The sequence below is a fragment of the Carassius carassius genome, chromosome 37, assembly GCF_963082965.1.
Source record: "Carassius carassius chromosome 37, fCarCar2.1, whole genome shotgun sequence".
Taxonomy (NCBI): domain Eukaryota; kingdom Metazoa; phylum Chordata; class Actinopteri; order Cypriniformes; family Cyprinidae; genus Carassius; species Carassius carassius.
Window position 1 is genome coordinate 28,736,651 of NC_081791.1, and position 17,353 is coordinate 28,754,003.

The 17,353-nt window shown below is 37.5% G+C and overlaps 1 protein-coding gene across 2 annotated transcripts in view; it reads right to left on the reverse strand.

Moving 5' to 3' along the window:
* Positions 1-17,353, reverse strand: part of LOC132118599 (broad substrate specificity ATP-binding cassette transporter ABCG2-like) — a 60,075-nt gene that overhangs the window by 23,957 nt on the left and 18,765 nt on the right. The window contains exons 11-15 of one of the 2 annotated variants that reach the window (XM_059528550.1): positions 15,418-15,542; positions 15,175-15,329; positions 14,627-14,716; positions 14,288-14,361; positions 12,426-13,139 (exon numbers count right to left, since the gene is read on the reverse strand). In XM_059528550.1, coding sequence (XP_059384533.1) covers positions 12,989-13,139; positions 14,288-14,361; positions 14,627-14,716; positions 15,175-15,329; positions 15,418-15,542 — 595 coding nt within the window. In that variant the 3' untranslated portion in view covers positions 12,426-12,988. Of the gene's footprint in view, positions 1-12,425; positions 13,140-14,287; positions 14,362-14,626; positions 14,717-15,174; positions 15,330-15,417; positions 15,543-17,353 lie in introns of those variants that run through there. The other variant, XM_059528551.1, reaches the window with a different exon arrangement.

Genomic DNA, 17,353 nt, shown 5'->3' on the forward strand with positions numbered 1-17,353 from the left:
TAAAAGTGGACTTATAGTTTACTAATAAAATAATTTGTACACTTTAAAGTATAGTCTCAGTAAACTACTGGTTTAGTAGTTTTATACTGCAAGTGTGAGTTTTCTTTGATTGAACTTTACATCATACAAACCCGATTCCAAAAAAGTTGGAACACTGTTCAAATTGTGAATAAAAACAGAATGCAACGATGTGGAAGTTTCAAATATCAATATTTTATTCAGTATACAACATAGATGACATATCAATCCTGATCCTGGACCCAGACATGATGTTGTAATTGATGCAGTATGTGGTCTGGCATTGTCATGTTGGAAAATGCAAGGTCTTCCCTGAAAGAGACGACGTCTGGATGGGAGCATATGTTGTTCTAGAACTCATCAACTCCATCAGAGATGCAGGCTTCTGAACTGAGCGCTGATAACAACTTGGGTTGTTCTTGTCCTCTTTACTCCGTATGACATGGCATCCCAGTTTTCCAAAAAGAACTTCAAATTTTGATTCGCTTGACCAAAGAACAGTTTTTCACTTTGCCACAGTCCATTTTAAATGAGCCTTGGTCCAGAGAAAACGCCTGCGCTTCTGGATCATGTTTAGATATGGCTTCTTTTTTGACCTATAGAGTTTTAGCTGGCAACAGTGAATGGCACAGTGGATTGTGTTCACCGACAATGTTCTGGAAGCTCTGGAAGTATTCCTGAGCCCATGTTGTGATTTCCGTTACAGTATCATTCCTGTATTTGATGCAGTGTCGTCTAAGGGCCCGAAGATCACGGGCATCCAGTATGGTTTTCCGGCCTTGACCCTTACACACAGAGATTGTTCCAGATTCTCTGAATCTTTGGATGATATTATTCACTGTAGATGATGATAACTTCAAACTCTATGCAATTTTTCTCTGAGAAACTCCTTTCTAATTGGTAATTGGTGATCCTCTGCCCATCTTGACTTCTGAGAGACACTGCCGCTCTGAGAGGCTCTTTTTATACCCAATCATGTTGCCAATTGACCTAATAAGTTGCAGATTGGTTGTCCAGCTGTTCCTTATATGTACATTTAACTTTTCCAGCCTCTTATTGCTACCTGTCCCAACATTTTGGACTGTGTAGCTCTCATGAAATTCAAAATGAGCCAATATTTGGCATGAAATTTCAAAATGTCTCACTTTCAACATTTGATATATTATCTATATTCTATTGTGAATTAAATGTAAGTTTATGAGATTTGTAAATTATTCCATTCCTTTTTTACTCACAATTTGTACAGTGTCCCATCTTTTTTGGAATCGGGTTTGTATTTTAAGTGTACTACTATGTTCTGTTTAGGTTTTAATTTGTATATATTTTGTTGTAAGGCAAGGCAAGGCAAGTTTATTTATATAGCACATTTCGTACACAATGGTAATTCAAAGTGCTTTACATAAAAGAAAGTAAAATAGTAATGAAGAAAAATAATAACAAGAATAAAACAAGCAATTTTAAACTTTTAAAATTATTAAAACTCTACTTATTTAAAATGAATTTAAAACAGTAAGAAAATGATTTTACATAAAATTAAATAAATAAATAAACAGTGAAAATATATATTTCAGTAAAAATATATATCATTTCGGACATTGCACAGTGCTCATTCAATAAATGCACAGCTAAACAGATGAGTTTTAAGTCTAGATTTAAATGTGACTAGTGTTTAAGCACATCTGATCTCTTCTGGAAGCTGATTCCAACTGCGGACGGCATAGTAACTAAAGGAGGACTCCCCTTGTTTTGTGTGAACCCTTGGCATTTCTAACTGACTCGATCCTAATGATCTGAGTGCTCTGTTAGGTTTATATTCAGTGAGCATATCTGCAATATATTTCGGTCCTAGGTCTTGTGACTTATATACAAGTAAAAGTACTTTAAAATCAATCCTAAATGTAACTGGAAGCCAGTGTAAGGACCTGAGGACTGGTGTGATATGCTCAGATTTTCTGGTTCTAGTCAGAATCCTGGCAGCAGCGTTCTGGATGAGCTGCAGCTGTCTAATGGTCTTTTTGGGAAGGCCGGTGAGGAGCCCATTACAATAGTCCACCCTGTTGGTGATGAAGGCATGAACAAGTTTCTCCAAGTCTTGACTGGAAACAAAATATCTAATTCTTGCAATGTTTTTTAAATGATAGTATGCTGATTTAGTTACTGCTTTGACATGACTATTGAAACTAAGGTCTGTCTCCAGAATCACATTGTATGAATATCTGAACATACAAAACATCTAAAGAAAGAACAGGTATGTGCTTGTAAACAAAAACATTTTATTATAACTTCATGCATTCTTTTTTTAAACACTTTAATGTGGGTGAGTTTCATAAAAAAAAAAAAAAAAAACATTTTGAACAAAAAGCTTAAAAAAGACTATGAATTGGATTCAGATTGATAATCAAAACGTAGATGGAGCCGATCAACCCCCCAAAGCTCGACTGTAATTATTACCTTTTCATCGGTCAACATTTCATTCCATAATGTTACAGTTTTGATACTGTTTTATGTCAGATGATCGTATTAGATTACATGTGTTAGTTTGTGATAGTTTACTATTTTACACTTCTGTGCAGAAGATTTGTACTGGCGCCCTCTATCATATAATAATGAAAACACATTCTAGGAGAATAGCTCAAATATATTTAGAGTTTTTGTAAGTATAAGTCAAGCATACTTAAATGTCATTTTAAGTATACAGTATTTCTGAATACATAAAGTCCATTTCTGAGAAGTACATATAAAGTAAACCAGAAGCATACTTTCCTATTTTTAATTTAAAAGAAATATACTAATAGCACACCTGAATAAACTTCTTTTTAGTATAGGGTAATACTAGAAAATAATATACTTTTAGTTTCTCTTCAGGCTTTCCACTCCTGATCGTTATCATGAATTCTTGTGGCCATGATAATCATGTAGTGAAAAATCTGATATGATGACACAAAGCCTGAGTTCCAGGATGTTTCTTGTGTTTTAACCATGACAGAGCATTTTCTGAACACAAAAGTTGAGTAAACACAAGAAGTCTCATGACATGCTGGTGTGATTTGAAATTAGATTACACTTCAGTCAAATGGAGTTCAGTCAAATGGACAGTATTAAGCTATTTAATTGAACAGTTTCAGTCCAGCTCTTCTGCTCATGATATGGATTATTTAGTGTTTGTGCTCCAGACGTAAGGAGAAAATGTTTCTAATGACTGTTGACTAAGTAAACAGAAGAAAGGAAATGTAGTGTGTGTGTGTGTGTGTGTGTGTGTGTGTGTATGTGTGTGTGTGTGTGCGTATGTGCGTGCGTGTGTGTGTGTGTGTGTGTGTGTGTGTGTGTGTCTGTGTGTGTGTGTGTGTGTGTGTGTGTGTGTGTGTGTGTGTGTGAGTGTGTTTTATACCTGCACTACGTATCCAGACAGACATTTGAAGTTTGGAGGCTGTGGAGCTCCGTCTATAAGAACCTCTCCAGAAAGACCAGCAGGATCCTTACGAGCGGCCAGAACGTCCAGAAACCTGCAGTAAAACACAGACATTTGTAAATAAATGTAAAAACCATATATATATATGATGCTAAAATTTCAGCTTTGAAATCACAGGAACAAGTTAAATTTTAAAATAAATTCAAATAGAAGGCAGTTATTTTTGACATTTTGACATTACTGTGTTTGCTGTAGTTTAGATGAAATAAATGCAGGCCTGGTGAGCAGAAAAGACTTCTTAAAAAAACATTAAAAACATTACTGTTTAAAACTTTTGACTGGTAGTAAATACATGCATGTCTGTTTTAACCAGTTCTTCAATGTTCCTTTTCAAGGGAACTTTGAACTGCATCCTCTAGGGGTCGCTATGGGGAACACCTCGTCGTGACCCGTGTCTGAAGCATACATTGAAGCAACACCAACGAGTTAGTCGGGGACAGCCTCTAACTAGAACCTCTACTATGGAAGCGTGCCAGCAAAGTGACGCCGCAAGGTCGCCTTGACGAGCGTTATTTGTCTGACCATAGCTGAGCAAATATTTAGGTATATGGCTGGATGAAAGATTAGCATTTGATGTACATATTGATAAACTGTTGAAGAAGCTTAGACCTAAATTAGGTTTCTTCTATCGTTTAAAAAAAAAATTCCTTATGAGGCCCGAAAGAAAATAGTAGAGAATGCCTTCTTATCTATAATAGATTATGGTAATCTTCTATATATGCACGCAGCTACAACCCTACTTAGGAATAGATTCTGTGTATCATGCAGCCTTACACTTTGTTTCTGGTGCAGAGTCACAGATGCATCATTGTATTTTATATGCTTCTTTATCATGGTTATCCTTACATCAAAGGAGAAAGTTGCATATGTATTTATTTATCGCAAAAGTTTTGTTAGTCTAACTACCCTTTTATATATCAAATCTCTTAATTTACTACACAAATAATTATTGTACTAGATCTGGTTCCCATATTAAGCTAAAAGTGCCAAGGGTATTGTCAGAATTCTGCAAAGGTACCTTTTCCTTTTATGCTCCTTGGGCCTGGAATGAATTGCAAAATGTACTCAATTTAGATGCACTTTCAACCCTAAGCACGTTTAAATGTCTTTTGCAAAATGTTTTAGCGTACACTTGTAATTGTTTTAGCTGATTTGGTTTTACTCAGCTTTTGATTGTTGTAAATTGTGGTGTTGTCTTATTGTTACTCTATGTGAAATTTAATGTGCCGCTGTCTTGACGAGGTCTTGAGAAGGCCGCCTCCACCATGGGCAGGTCTATGGCAGCCATGGTCATAATGGAGAGACATCTGTGGGTGAACCTTGCAGACACTGGCAATAAAGAAAGATGCTTTCTCCTTGATGCTCCGGTTTCGCCTTCCGAACTTTTCCGTACCTACGTCGAGACGGTAGTCGAGAAGTTCAGAGAGGCGAGGGCGCGCTGATCGAGGTTAGGTGGAAACTTCTCACATAACAGTCTCCTATGCTGGACCTATGATGTTTTTGGCTGGTTCTATGTTCATAGCATCCACCTTACTGATGGTCAGGACTAAAAGGAGGCGCTCCTTGAGCGGTGGTCCAGCACAGGAGGGTGGGTGAGTATGTATATACTTCCTGTATATACTTATATGTGTACTAAATTGCTGGTGGTTATGTGTCTACTAATAAACTGAGTTTCCTTTGCAGTTCTCCTTTACAGTGTGTAATAAACATTCTTCAGCACCAGCCATCCGGCTTCATGCTCCGTATTAGGCGGTATTAGGCTCCCCTCACCAGAAGTTTGTCAAATTTGAGCTTGCCTCTCCCATGCAGTTCAGCACCTCAATCAGCGTTACATTCATAACCTGAGAAGTTTTGTCATGTTACACTTTTTGGAAAAACAGCTTGTTACATTGTACGGCTCTTACGATGATTTCCCGCTCCCAGTGGCTCCTAATATGGCGTTCAATCCCGACCTCATAATACCACTAGAGAAAATAACACAGAATTACATCATAAGTATCTACATATAATCACATAAAATAACATCAAAAGTAAACACACATAAGATTCTGAATGGATGAGCCTCAGTTGAACTGCAGTTTCATTTCGGAAGAAAACTGTATTTTATTTATTTTATTTGTCCACAGTGAAACAGGCTACAGCAACAAAAGGGATGTGATTATATCAAGCGGTCACAAGCTTCGATTACATAATAAAATAATTTAACATGACATTATTCATATTCATGAGCTAAACTGATTTACTGGGTGAGTTAGGCTAGACACCCTGATGAGGGCCAATACTTTAAGCTCATGTCTCTGACTGATAGATAAAATAATTTCCTGATTTCAGATGAGGAAGTGTCACTAGTCACCAGTCATGCTTGCTTACACAAGCAGATTGAACACACAGGTTATGCATTCAAATCTAACTTTCTATCTCTCACACAAAAGCGTCATAATTTATCTAAAATGATATTAAACAAACACATTTTTATAATATGTAGGCTACATGTATTCGTATCGAAACTTTTGGGGTCTTTCGGTTCGGGATGCATTTGTACCACTGCTTGTGCATAACGTCAAAGCTTCCAGTTTTATTAATTGCTAATTTTGTTAACAAACAAAGTTTCATGATCTTTCAAATCGTACTTTTTTCCAGGAAATTCAAATGCTGTTTTGACGCTATTTGATGTAGCGTGAAAGATCGCTTGGCAGATGAAGCTCAAGTGAACGTTATCATATCTTCCTCTACTAGTTTTAACATGAAATAAACATGAATGACCATCTTGTGTAATCGCTCAATCTGTGTTTCAACCGTGGAGAGACGTCATTAAAACAGCTTTTAAACAAAATGCCACATCGACCGTCATACCTCAGGTACCACATAGCTCGCTATTTGCTAGAGAAATTAATTCTAGAGAAGAGCATTTTGAGAAATATTAGTTTACTTTAACTGTTAGTGATGTCTGTTATGAAATAAGTTATGACAGCCACTGTGTATGTTTGTTATTATACTTCAAAAACAAATAGAATATTTATAATTCAGAAAGTTAATAAATGTAAAAAATGTATTATGTGAATTATGAATTATATGCAATTTGCATGTTTGCATACACTTTTTAATTTGAGTTTTATTATTATGTTTACTAATAAATAGTCATTGAATTTTAAGTTTTTAGCTCTATTGTTAATTGTAACCTTATAGTAATGTAAAAGTGATCACTATAGTTTAGAGCAGAAGCAGAAGTAGATTTTTATCCCTAAGAAAATATGAATTTGTTTGAAGAAAAAGCTATTTGTTCAGTAAACAATATCATCTATTTCCCATTAAAATTTGCGAAAGTAACTAGTGTAAATCATATTGCTATCGATCTCATAGAAAAGCATAGCTCTAATAGCGGGGCACATTGTAACACAGTCATCTGTGCAACGGGAACTTAAAACCGGTTAGTGTCTTCTGCCAAACATTAAAGACCTATCTGAACAGATAAATAACGGATTGGAGATTAAAATAATAGCATATTTGTCTCATTTTAAATAAACACTAAAACCAAGATAATACTTTACTTCAGCCAGAAATTTACTTTCGTTATGGTCAGATAAATTTTAGGATTTTGGCGCAATATTTTCTTCATAGTTCTGATATGGAAAATAGTAAATACTGTAAGATTTGTTAAACCCCACGTTAGTTTGTGCCCCATGCATCCCTATATCACTGTGCTGAAATTCATGAACCATGGAGTTAATGCGCGACTATAAGGTGCTTTCAAAAATACCATGGTACCGACCCTTTTCAAAATCATGGTATTTTGAAATGCCTGACTATTTAAAAACCATGAAACATGAATACTGTGATCAAACAGCATCAGATCTGACAGCACTAGACTCACTTGAGCTCGATGAGGATGTTCTTCTGCGTGACCTTCCTCTTGCACAGGAAGCCGCTCTTCATCTTCACGCTGTAGCTGATGTTGTGGAAGCTCACGGTAACTCCTCGTCTGGGCGATGAGAAGGTAGACGCCGGTGTCCTGGATTCACTGCTGTCCAAATCTTCATCTATCAGAAGGTCTGTGTCTGCCATCGCACCTGGAAACCCTTAGGAACAGCTGATGGTTTAACAGTCAGATGACATCGAGACACACATCTGCCTCTAAACTCAAGTTTAAGAGTGTTTGCTCATCTGCAATTCATCTTTAAGATGTTTCCTATCAGATGTCAAATAGATATTATTAGATGTCTTTAAGATGATTTAGAATGTATGTGAAACTGGCATCTTATAGACATCTGTCAGATGTTTGTACGCAGCAGATGCTTTCCAGATCTTTAACAGACATATTTTAAATGCAAGTGTGCTGTCTGGGAAGTATCACATAAATCCCTTCAAAATTTGCAGTGAAAAAAGAATAAATATTGATGACTAAACTAAACTACTGTAAATAATTATTCACAGAAACCATGTTTTTACTTACCTGAAGCAAAGTTGATCCACGGGTATTATGTGAGGCGCGAGTGTGTGAGTGTGTGTGTTTGTGTTCAATGAGGAACGAGAGAATGTGTGCATTTATGTATGTGAATGAAGTTTCATTTCTGAAAAGGAAAAGAAAAGAAAAACTCATGGCGGGTCACAACCCAGATAGCACACGTATGTATACAAGATGTCAGTTAAAGATCTTTTGATCTGGAAAGCATCTGCTGTGAACAAACATCTCACAGATGTCTATAAGATGTCAGTTTTACATACATTCTAAATCATAAACATCTAAAAGATCTCTATTTGACATAAAAAATACGTCTTCCAGATGTAAATGATGTACGTGTGCTATCAGGGAAGAATTACAATGACTGGAATGATAAAGCCTATGCAAAGCTTTAGGGCATTTATATGTATAAGCATTAACATATCATGAAGTCACCACCATTATGATACCACCAGCTTTAGGAAGCTGATATGACCTTATATTTGATTCATGTCCTTTCATGATGAAAATATTAAAAATACAAGTAATACTTCATGAAGAATACTGTGCATTTTATTATCAGTTACAAGTCTTGAAATGCAATTGGATCTCACTTGATAAAATATTACGAATAAATGATTCATAACAATATTGTCTCAAACGTTTTCTCAACTAAAAGGCTTACTTTCAGACAGGGACTTTTTCAGGCATATACCGATTGAATTTGGGACAAAAACTATAAGTTCAGGACAGTTTTTTAGTTTATATCTTTAGCTTTATAATTAAAGGTAGACTTGTACAAATTATTAAAGGTATTTGAAAGTTTTTTCTACTCTTCAGTTGTCCCAAATGTACAGTCCAAATGTACAATCCGCCAATGAAAAAAACAGTTTAAGATGTACGTCTCACTTTTGTTCTGCATGCAAATACACAGTAAGGGAAATAGTCTCTCCTGTACACTCAAAAAATGAATTCATTTTTCTAGCTTGTCAGTTTTGCTTAACTAAAAGCAAGAGCAACTTGGCAAACAGTCACTGGTCTCTCTGTGTTTAGGTTTCACATTAGAGCAAGTTTCAGTTCTGTCTCTTTATCTGTGGCCGCACACACACATAAGAGAGTCCCACCCACAAACAAGCACGAGGAAAAGAAAGAAACGAAACTAAACTGTTTGTAGAGTCCCTTTAACAGCGAGCTCCTTGTTCTTCATGCAAATGGCAGATGAACAGGACTCACGCGTGTGCTCCGTCTGCCTCCAGGACCTGCAGGAAACCAGCTTCCCTCGGTGTAAACAGAATTCCTCATATGAGACAGATCCAGAAGAATCTGAGGCTCCAGCTGCAGGTCTGGACGAAACCAGGGCTCCATTTGCAGATCTGAAAACATCCAAGTCTCCAGCCACAGATCCAGAAGAATACGATGCTCCTAGTGCAGATCTGGATGATTCCAGTGCTTCTGTATCAGATCCAGACAAATCTGTTGCTTGTGTTGCAGAGGCACTGGAGAGGACAGGACTTCAGACGGAGCAGGCTGATGATGTGGAGTGTGACTCTTGCAGTGATAGGAAAGAGAAAGCCATCAAAACATGTCTGGTGTGTTTGGCGTCTTACTGTGAAACTCACCTCAGGTTGCACAATGAACTGAATGTGGGGAAAGCACACTTACTGGTGGACGTCACTGGAGAACTCCAAAAAAAGACGTGCCCCCAACATCATAAGCTCCTGGAGGTTTACTGCCGCACTGACCGCCAGTGTATCTGCTGCCTCTGCATGCTGGACACCAACCACAAACATCATGACATGTTTATCTTCGGAACACAGTTTAAGATATTTTAGATTTAGTCCGAGAGCTCTCAGTGCCTCCATTGAAGCTGTGTGTACGGTCTACTGTCCATGTCCAGAAAGGTAAGAAAAACATCATCAAAGTAGTCCATGTGACGTCAGAGGCTCAGTTAGAATATTTTGAAGCATCGAAAATACATTTTGGTCCAAAAATAGCTAAAACGACGACTTTATTCAGCATTGTCTTCTCTTCCGTGTCTGCTGTGAGAGAGAGTTCAAATCAAAGCAGCTGGATATCCGGTTCGCGAACTAATCATTCAGTTCACTAAATCAAACTGAATCGTTTTAAACGGTTCGCGTCTCCAATACGCATTAATCCACAAATGACTTAAGCTGTTAACTTTTTTAATGTGGCTGACACTCCTTCTGAGTTAAAACAAACCAATATCCCGGAGTAATTCATTTACTCAAACAGTACACTGACTGAACTGCTGTGAAGAAAGAGATGAAGATGAACACCATCCTGAGCTACTGGGAGATGGTCTGGAGCGGACAGTATGGCGTCGACCTCGCAGTGTCCTACAAAGACATCAACAGAACCGGGCAAGGAGACGACAGTGGGTTTGGGTTCAACAGGCACTCCTGGAGTCTGGACTGTTCCATATTCAGATACGCACTAGTGCACAACAACGAGGAGACGGAGATCAGTGTACCCCTGTCCCACCGGATCGGGGGTGGCTTTGACTCAAGATCACCGCTAGTAGTCGACATGTAAAAATCAAAGATGCTTAACAACTGCCATGAGTAAAAACAAATACCTCAGAAAGGGAACAAATACCAGCAGTCCTAAATAAAACCTTCCTGTCCTGAATTATCCAGGACGAAAACATTGTCCTTAATACCCCAATGCTGAAGCTTCTGTTTCGGTGAAAACCACATAATATATCAAATCTGATAACTTTTTTTTTTGGTAGCCTGATGCTTTAGGGAATCTATTTGTAAGGTACTGCACTTGCGTTCTCAAATTTAATTAGTTTTTTAATTACATTTATGACATATGGCAGAAGTGCAAAAGTGCTTTTGCTTCGCATGCAAAACTGCTTCTGAACTTCTTTACTTAAATTGTTTCATTTAAATTGCTTCTCAAAAATGTTACATTTCTATCCTTTTTCATTATACAGTTTTAACACAAACTATTAATCTTATAGGGATCCATATTTGTCATTTATTAAAGAAACAGGTCCGATTTCCGATTTCGTTTCAGAACCATGGACAGCAAATTAGCATTCGTTGGTTGCACCTTCATCCAGTCCTGTGGCTTCATTGGGTAAAAACTAGATCCAGAGCTGAAAAAAGGATAACGACAAGCATCACATTGAGAACTGTCACATATTTACATTCGGCTTAATTTAGATAGGGCTTGGGCTGCATCACTGCACTTTGCTGATGTTATTTTTGGTGTAATTCTGATTTTGCCAGTCACGTTGTTGCCTCTTTTTTCTTATCTCTTAGCTCACCTCTCTTCAGCAAATGGTGCATCTTTAGATGTCGGACAGGTAGATCCTGGGAAGATTGCCCCTCAAAAGATGTGAACATGGTGCAAATGAATTCCAGTGGTCTGACGGGATGTTTTTTTCACAAAGAATTGAATTGGCAGTGTCACAGCAATATTGGCAAAATACATTTTAGGGTCACCTTAGAGTACCCCACTCCAAAAAACGAAGATGGACATGTAATTTTCCAAAAGGAATCAAATTATATCCAGGCAGTAATACAGATTTTCTTCACATTTCTGTTTCTCCTCTTTCAAAGTGTTCAGTACCCCTTCAAAGATACTTTGGAAGAATGGAGTAAAAGTGACTGTTGTAGATGTCATTTCATTGGCTGCGGACTCTTTTGATGTTTCTTTAAGAAACTGTAGTCTGTTTGTAGTCTGGACAGAACGCTCTAAAGAAATCATCCCACTTACTGGCAGTTGGGGGCGTCTCCTCCTTTGCCTGGAAAAACCAAGCATAATATTGGATTATCTTTTTTTGTTTTGCTATATGGGAGATGACACTGCCCATCATCCCTGATTCAGTGTACAGATGTACGCCCAAGGAATTCTCTTGGAATTTTTGCACATATCCCGGAGTGTCGTAGAAAGCAGTGTCAGTTTCCCTAATTATTGCCTGTATCAATTGTGTCTCCAATAAAATACTCTGGGCTGTTTCCTGCCAGAAGTTCCTCCATTGGTGCTTTTCTCAATCTGTTGTAGTATTCTTCTATGACGTTTTTGGCTATTGCTCCCCGTCCTATGTTGCTGGTGTGTAAGGGATCCCTTCCACCTGCGGAGAAGTTTCTAGCATGCCTAGTATAACCTTGATTCAGTGGTTCAGGTGTGCTTAATTGGGGTTGAAGCTAAACTCTGCAGGACCGAGTTTACACCCCTGTCATGGAGGTACCATGTTTAGTTCTCCAAAGAACCTTTCAGTGAACAGTTTTTAAAAGAACCAGTTTTTCTTACTGTGAAAAACATTTTAATAATCAAAAAGAACATTTTCTACTATAAAGACTCTTTTGTACATTGAATAGATTCCAATGACATTACAGATTTTTCATGGAACCATCAATAGCTTTAAGGCTATATTTTAGGAACTGATCAATGAAAGATTCTTTGGGGAACCCAGAATGGTTCTTCTATGGCAGCACTGTGAAAACCCCCAACAAGAACATACAGCCAACCAAAACATCTAAACGGTGTCAAACTGGAGTAAATACAATGTGTTGTAGACAGACAGACAGAGAACAGATTTAGTCCTTACCACAAAGTCTTTAATCCAAACAGAACAGGAGGCATAAACCAACAATAACGTGAACGAGAACAGACAAAGAGCACAGAAGGAAGAACTTAAGTACTGATACAAAAGGTAAATTAAATGAGACACCGCTGAACTAAACAACTAATCATATCAGTAAAGAAATATAGGAAATGATAGAAATAAACTAAAAGTCTGTTAAACAGAAACTAACTGAACATATCCATAAAAGACTCCACATTGACTTTCATTAGTAACTGTACTGTTACTGAGCAAAAAAGAAAAACCTTACTTTTAAAACAAATCTTTAGTGTGCAAACTATTTGAGAACAATAAGCCTGAGCGCAGTCAATTCTTCACGTTCATTTCTGTCTGCAGCAAGATTGGATGAATGTTTAAGATTTCCTTCAGCATCACGACTGTCAGAGCGGGAAATGGTATTTGGTGGATGCTCTGGAAGTGTGTGAGGAAGAACATGAGCTTGTGTTCAGGTGAATTTCTTGAAGAAACGCAGCTTGAGGTAAGCGATGATGAGGAAGATGAGAGTCATGATTCCCAAAGCCAAATGATTCTGCCACAAACCCCAGGTTGAGTAATCGATGCCCTGTTTGCTCAGAAAGTCCTCACCTGTGGTGCAGCTGCAATGAGAAAAGTAGTTTTGAATCATTGCTTGCTGGTTTTCTACACTGTAATATCTTGTTGAATGAGCTCGATCATTTGGCACTGAGTATTACATTCTATCGGCTGTGGAATATGATTGCTAAACTGTTTCAGCTGATGCATTAGTGAAGCAGTATTTAAGCAGTCATTGTGGCATGAGTGGCAGCCCTCATGTCAAGACCTGCGTGACTCCATTGAGCAAAGTCACATCACACTACACCTCTGTAAATCTGCTTATTCCACCATTTCTTTCCTCTTTCAGTCATGCTTCCTTAGTTACTCCAAAATAAAGTAATTAGCAGGAACACGATTCTTCATGCTGCACTTCTGACAATGCTCTACACTGATAATCAATCAGGTTCATCAAATAGTATAAACAGAAACAATAATTTATTTAAAAAGTAAAATTAAATGTTATCCTTACCATTAATTAACACCAATAAATTAAGTCTTTTTCATAGTCAGTTTGTTAAACTGACCCAAAAATGACCCCATGATTTACACCCCCTCATGCCATCCTAGGTGTATATGACTTTCTTCTTTCAGCTTTATAATGGTAGTGAATGGGTGTTGAAAGTCTATCACTTATATGCACTTCCCCTGTGTCTTATATCATCTGCTGGAACGCCACTCTTTTGTGAATGTGAGTACAACAGTGAGTGGAAGCTAGAGATTATAGTTTATTAAGTTTTAATTAAGAATATTGTTATTACACAAATGTGTTGATTCGCTTCAGAAGGCCTTTATCAATCCCTTGTTGTGTGGAGCACTTTTTATGATGGATGGATGCACTTTACTGCACTTCAAAATCTCAACACCCATCCACTGCCATTATAAAGCTTGGAAGAGCCAGGGCATTTTAATATAATTCCAACTGTATTCATCAGGAAAAAAAGCCATATTCACCTAGGATGGCTTGAGGGTGAGTAAATCACGGGGTCATTTTCATTTTACTGTGAACTATCCCTTTAACAAATGTAAACTTATTGTAAAAGTGTTACAACTTCATTTATTGCAAGTAACACATTTTATTTCATTAACATTTCTTTCATGTCAAGTTAAACATGTTTTTGATGATTTTACTTTAAGTTAACTCATTGTTAGTCTCATGCAGTTTCATACTCACACTTCTACGAAAGTGCTGCTAACGTTCCTCATGTCACAGAAATTCAGGCCGGTCAACTCATTGATTTCCAAAGCCTGAAAAAACAATCCCGATCATCATCATCCACAAATAAACACTGTTTTCTGTTCTGCATTTATTAACACACATCATGCTTAATTTTGATTAAGTATCAAGGTTATTATTCTTCACTAAAACCATAAATGCTAAACATGAACTGTTACAACAACAACAAAAAATAAGCTACTTGCTATCTATCAATCCACTTGATCAATAAACTTTGCATTAATTATAAGTGAACTTCAGGAAAAGATCATGCTACAGAAAAACATTCAGACTCACAGCGAGACCGTAACGAGGAATACTGAAATACTTCAGCCAGTTCAACCAGTCAACAACACTGGGGAGATTCACCAGCAGCCCCGAGAAGATCTGAACACAAACACACAAGAATAAATATTACACAAAGACTAAACATAAATGTCAACATGACATGCATTTTATGAACTGAATCAGCTCAAACATCTAATTTCAAACATCTAGACCCATATAAACCACTACATCATAAAACTGTCCTTTATTTCTATAATTATAATTATAAAATAATCACATCCAAACCAAAAGTTTTTGTTTATTTATTATGTATGTATAAAACACACACACAGTTTATATTTTGAAAATATTTATAAGAATATAATTATACTCATATAAATTATATCATACATAAATATTTTTCTTAATATATACATGTATGTGTATGTATTTATATATACAAGATAAATATACACAGTACACACATTATGTAAACAAAAACTTTTATTTTAGATGTGATTAATGTGATTTTTGAAAATTAGATGTGATTTTGTGTGTGTGTGTGTGTGTTTCTTTACCATCATAAAGACAAAGCTGATGGTCATGAAGATGTTAGCGATGGCCACCACCGTCTGATCAGCGGAAATGGCAAGTGTCATGGACGTGGCTGTGTACGCCACCAGAACAATGGAGAACATGAAGATGAAGAACGCCTCGGCCGTTGACTTCAGTCCTGCACAGGAAACACAAACACATGAGACCTAATGTTTCATATCAGAGGAACATGAATGATGCATTGGTGATGAGGGTGTGAGTCTGACCGATCATCCAGTATACCACGCAGCTGAAGATGATGGCCGGGATTGTACGAAGAAACAGGACGTCAGATAGGATCTTGGACAGGAAGTACACAGAGACTCTGTAGTATCCGCTGATGTACTCGTGCCTGAGGACACGCCCACCATAACAACATCATCAATCAATCAATATTTAAAGAACAATCAATCAACATTGCAACTGCACAGAAAACAGTATATTTATGAAATATTCTTAGGAATAACCCTTTTATCTGTTTTTTTTTTCATATTGTCCTACTTTAGGAAAAAAAACAATAATAATAATTCCCTTCTTCCTTTCATTGCAAAAACACTTGAACAAGCGGTGTTCAACCAAGTCTCTGCATTTCTCACACAGAACCACCTTCTTGACAGCAACCAATCTGGCTTCAGAAGTGGACATTCAGCTGAGACTGCCTTGCTCTTAGTTGTTGAAGCCCTAAGACTGGCAAGAGCGGAATCCAAATCTTCAATACTTATCTTGCTTTCTGTCCGCTGCTTTTGACACGGTTAACCACCAGATCCTCCTATCAACCCTACTGGCTCTCCAGTGGTTTGAGTCTTAATTCTAGGTAGGTTTTTCAAAGTATCTTGGAGAGGTGAGGTGTCCAGGTCACATCATCTAACTACTGGGGTGCCTCAGGGCTCAGTTCTTGGACCACTTCTCTTCTCTGTCTACATGGCATCATTAGGTTCTGTCATTCAGAAACATGGCTTTTCATACCACTGCTATGCTGATGACACTCAACTCTACCTTTCATTCCATTCTGATGATCCGACGGTAGCCACTCACATCTCAGCTTGTTTAACAGACATTTCTTCGGGAAGTCATGGCCCAGTGGTTAGAGAGTTTGACTCCTAACCCTAGGGTTGTGGGTTTGAATCTCGGGCCTGCAATATCACGTCTTAGGTGCCCTTGAGCAAGGCATCGAACCGCAACTGCTCCCCGGATGCTGCAGCATAAATGGCTGCCCACTGCTCTGGGTGTGTGTTCACAGTGTGTGTGTGTGTGTGTGTGTTCACTGCTCTGTGTGTGTGCACGTTGGATAGGTTAAATGCAGAGCACGAATTCTGAGTATGGGTCACCATACTTGGCTGAATGTCACGTCACTTTCTTACTGGATGAAGGACCATTACCTTCAACCTTGCCAAGACAGAACTGCTTGTGTTTCCAGCAAACCCATCGTTTCATCACAATTTCACCATCAAGCACATCAACCATAACTCCTTCAAAAACAGCTTAAAGCCTTGGAGTTATGATTGATGATCAGATAACTTTCTCAGACCACATTGCTAAAACTGTCCGATCCTGCAGATTTGCTTTATTCAACATTAAGAAGAGCAGGCCCTTTCTTTCAGAACATGCTGCACAACTCCTTGTTCAAGCTCTTGTTCTGTCCAGGCTGGACTATTGCAATGCTCTCTTGGCAGGTCTTCCAGCCAGTTCTATCAAACCTTTACAATAAATCCAGAATGTAGCAGCAAGATTAATTTTTAATGAGCCGAAAAGAATACACGTCACACTTTTTTATCAATTTGCACTGGCTACCAATAGAACAGATTATCTTACACACACATACGAACCTATAATGAAGAAATAAAAAGCAAAATACAAAAAAAAAATACATGATTGCACAAACAAACAATAAAAAAATAAGTTATCTAAACAAGATAAAATATAAGGAAAGAGAGAGATGGTCACAGGAGAAAGCTAATGACCAAGAGCAATTAATACAAAGAAGTCTAAAATCAAGAATGCAGTATTAATGTTGACAGTGCTGAGTTGTTAGTAACCATTTTTTAAGATTAAACTGAAAAGGACCATACATATCCTCTTCTAATTGTTGATGGGATGAAGTTCCATTCCAGCTTTGACTGCTCACTGACTAAATGTACATTTTCCGAGTGGAATAATACAGTC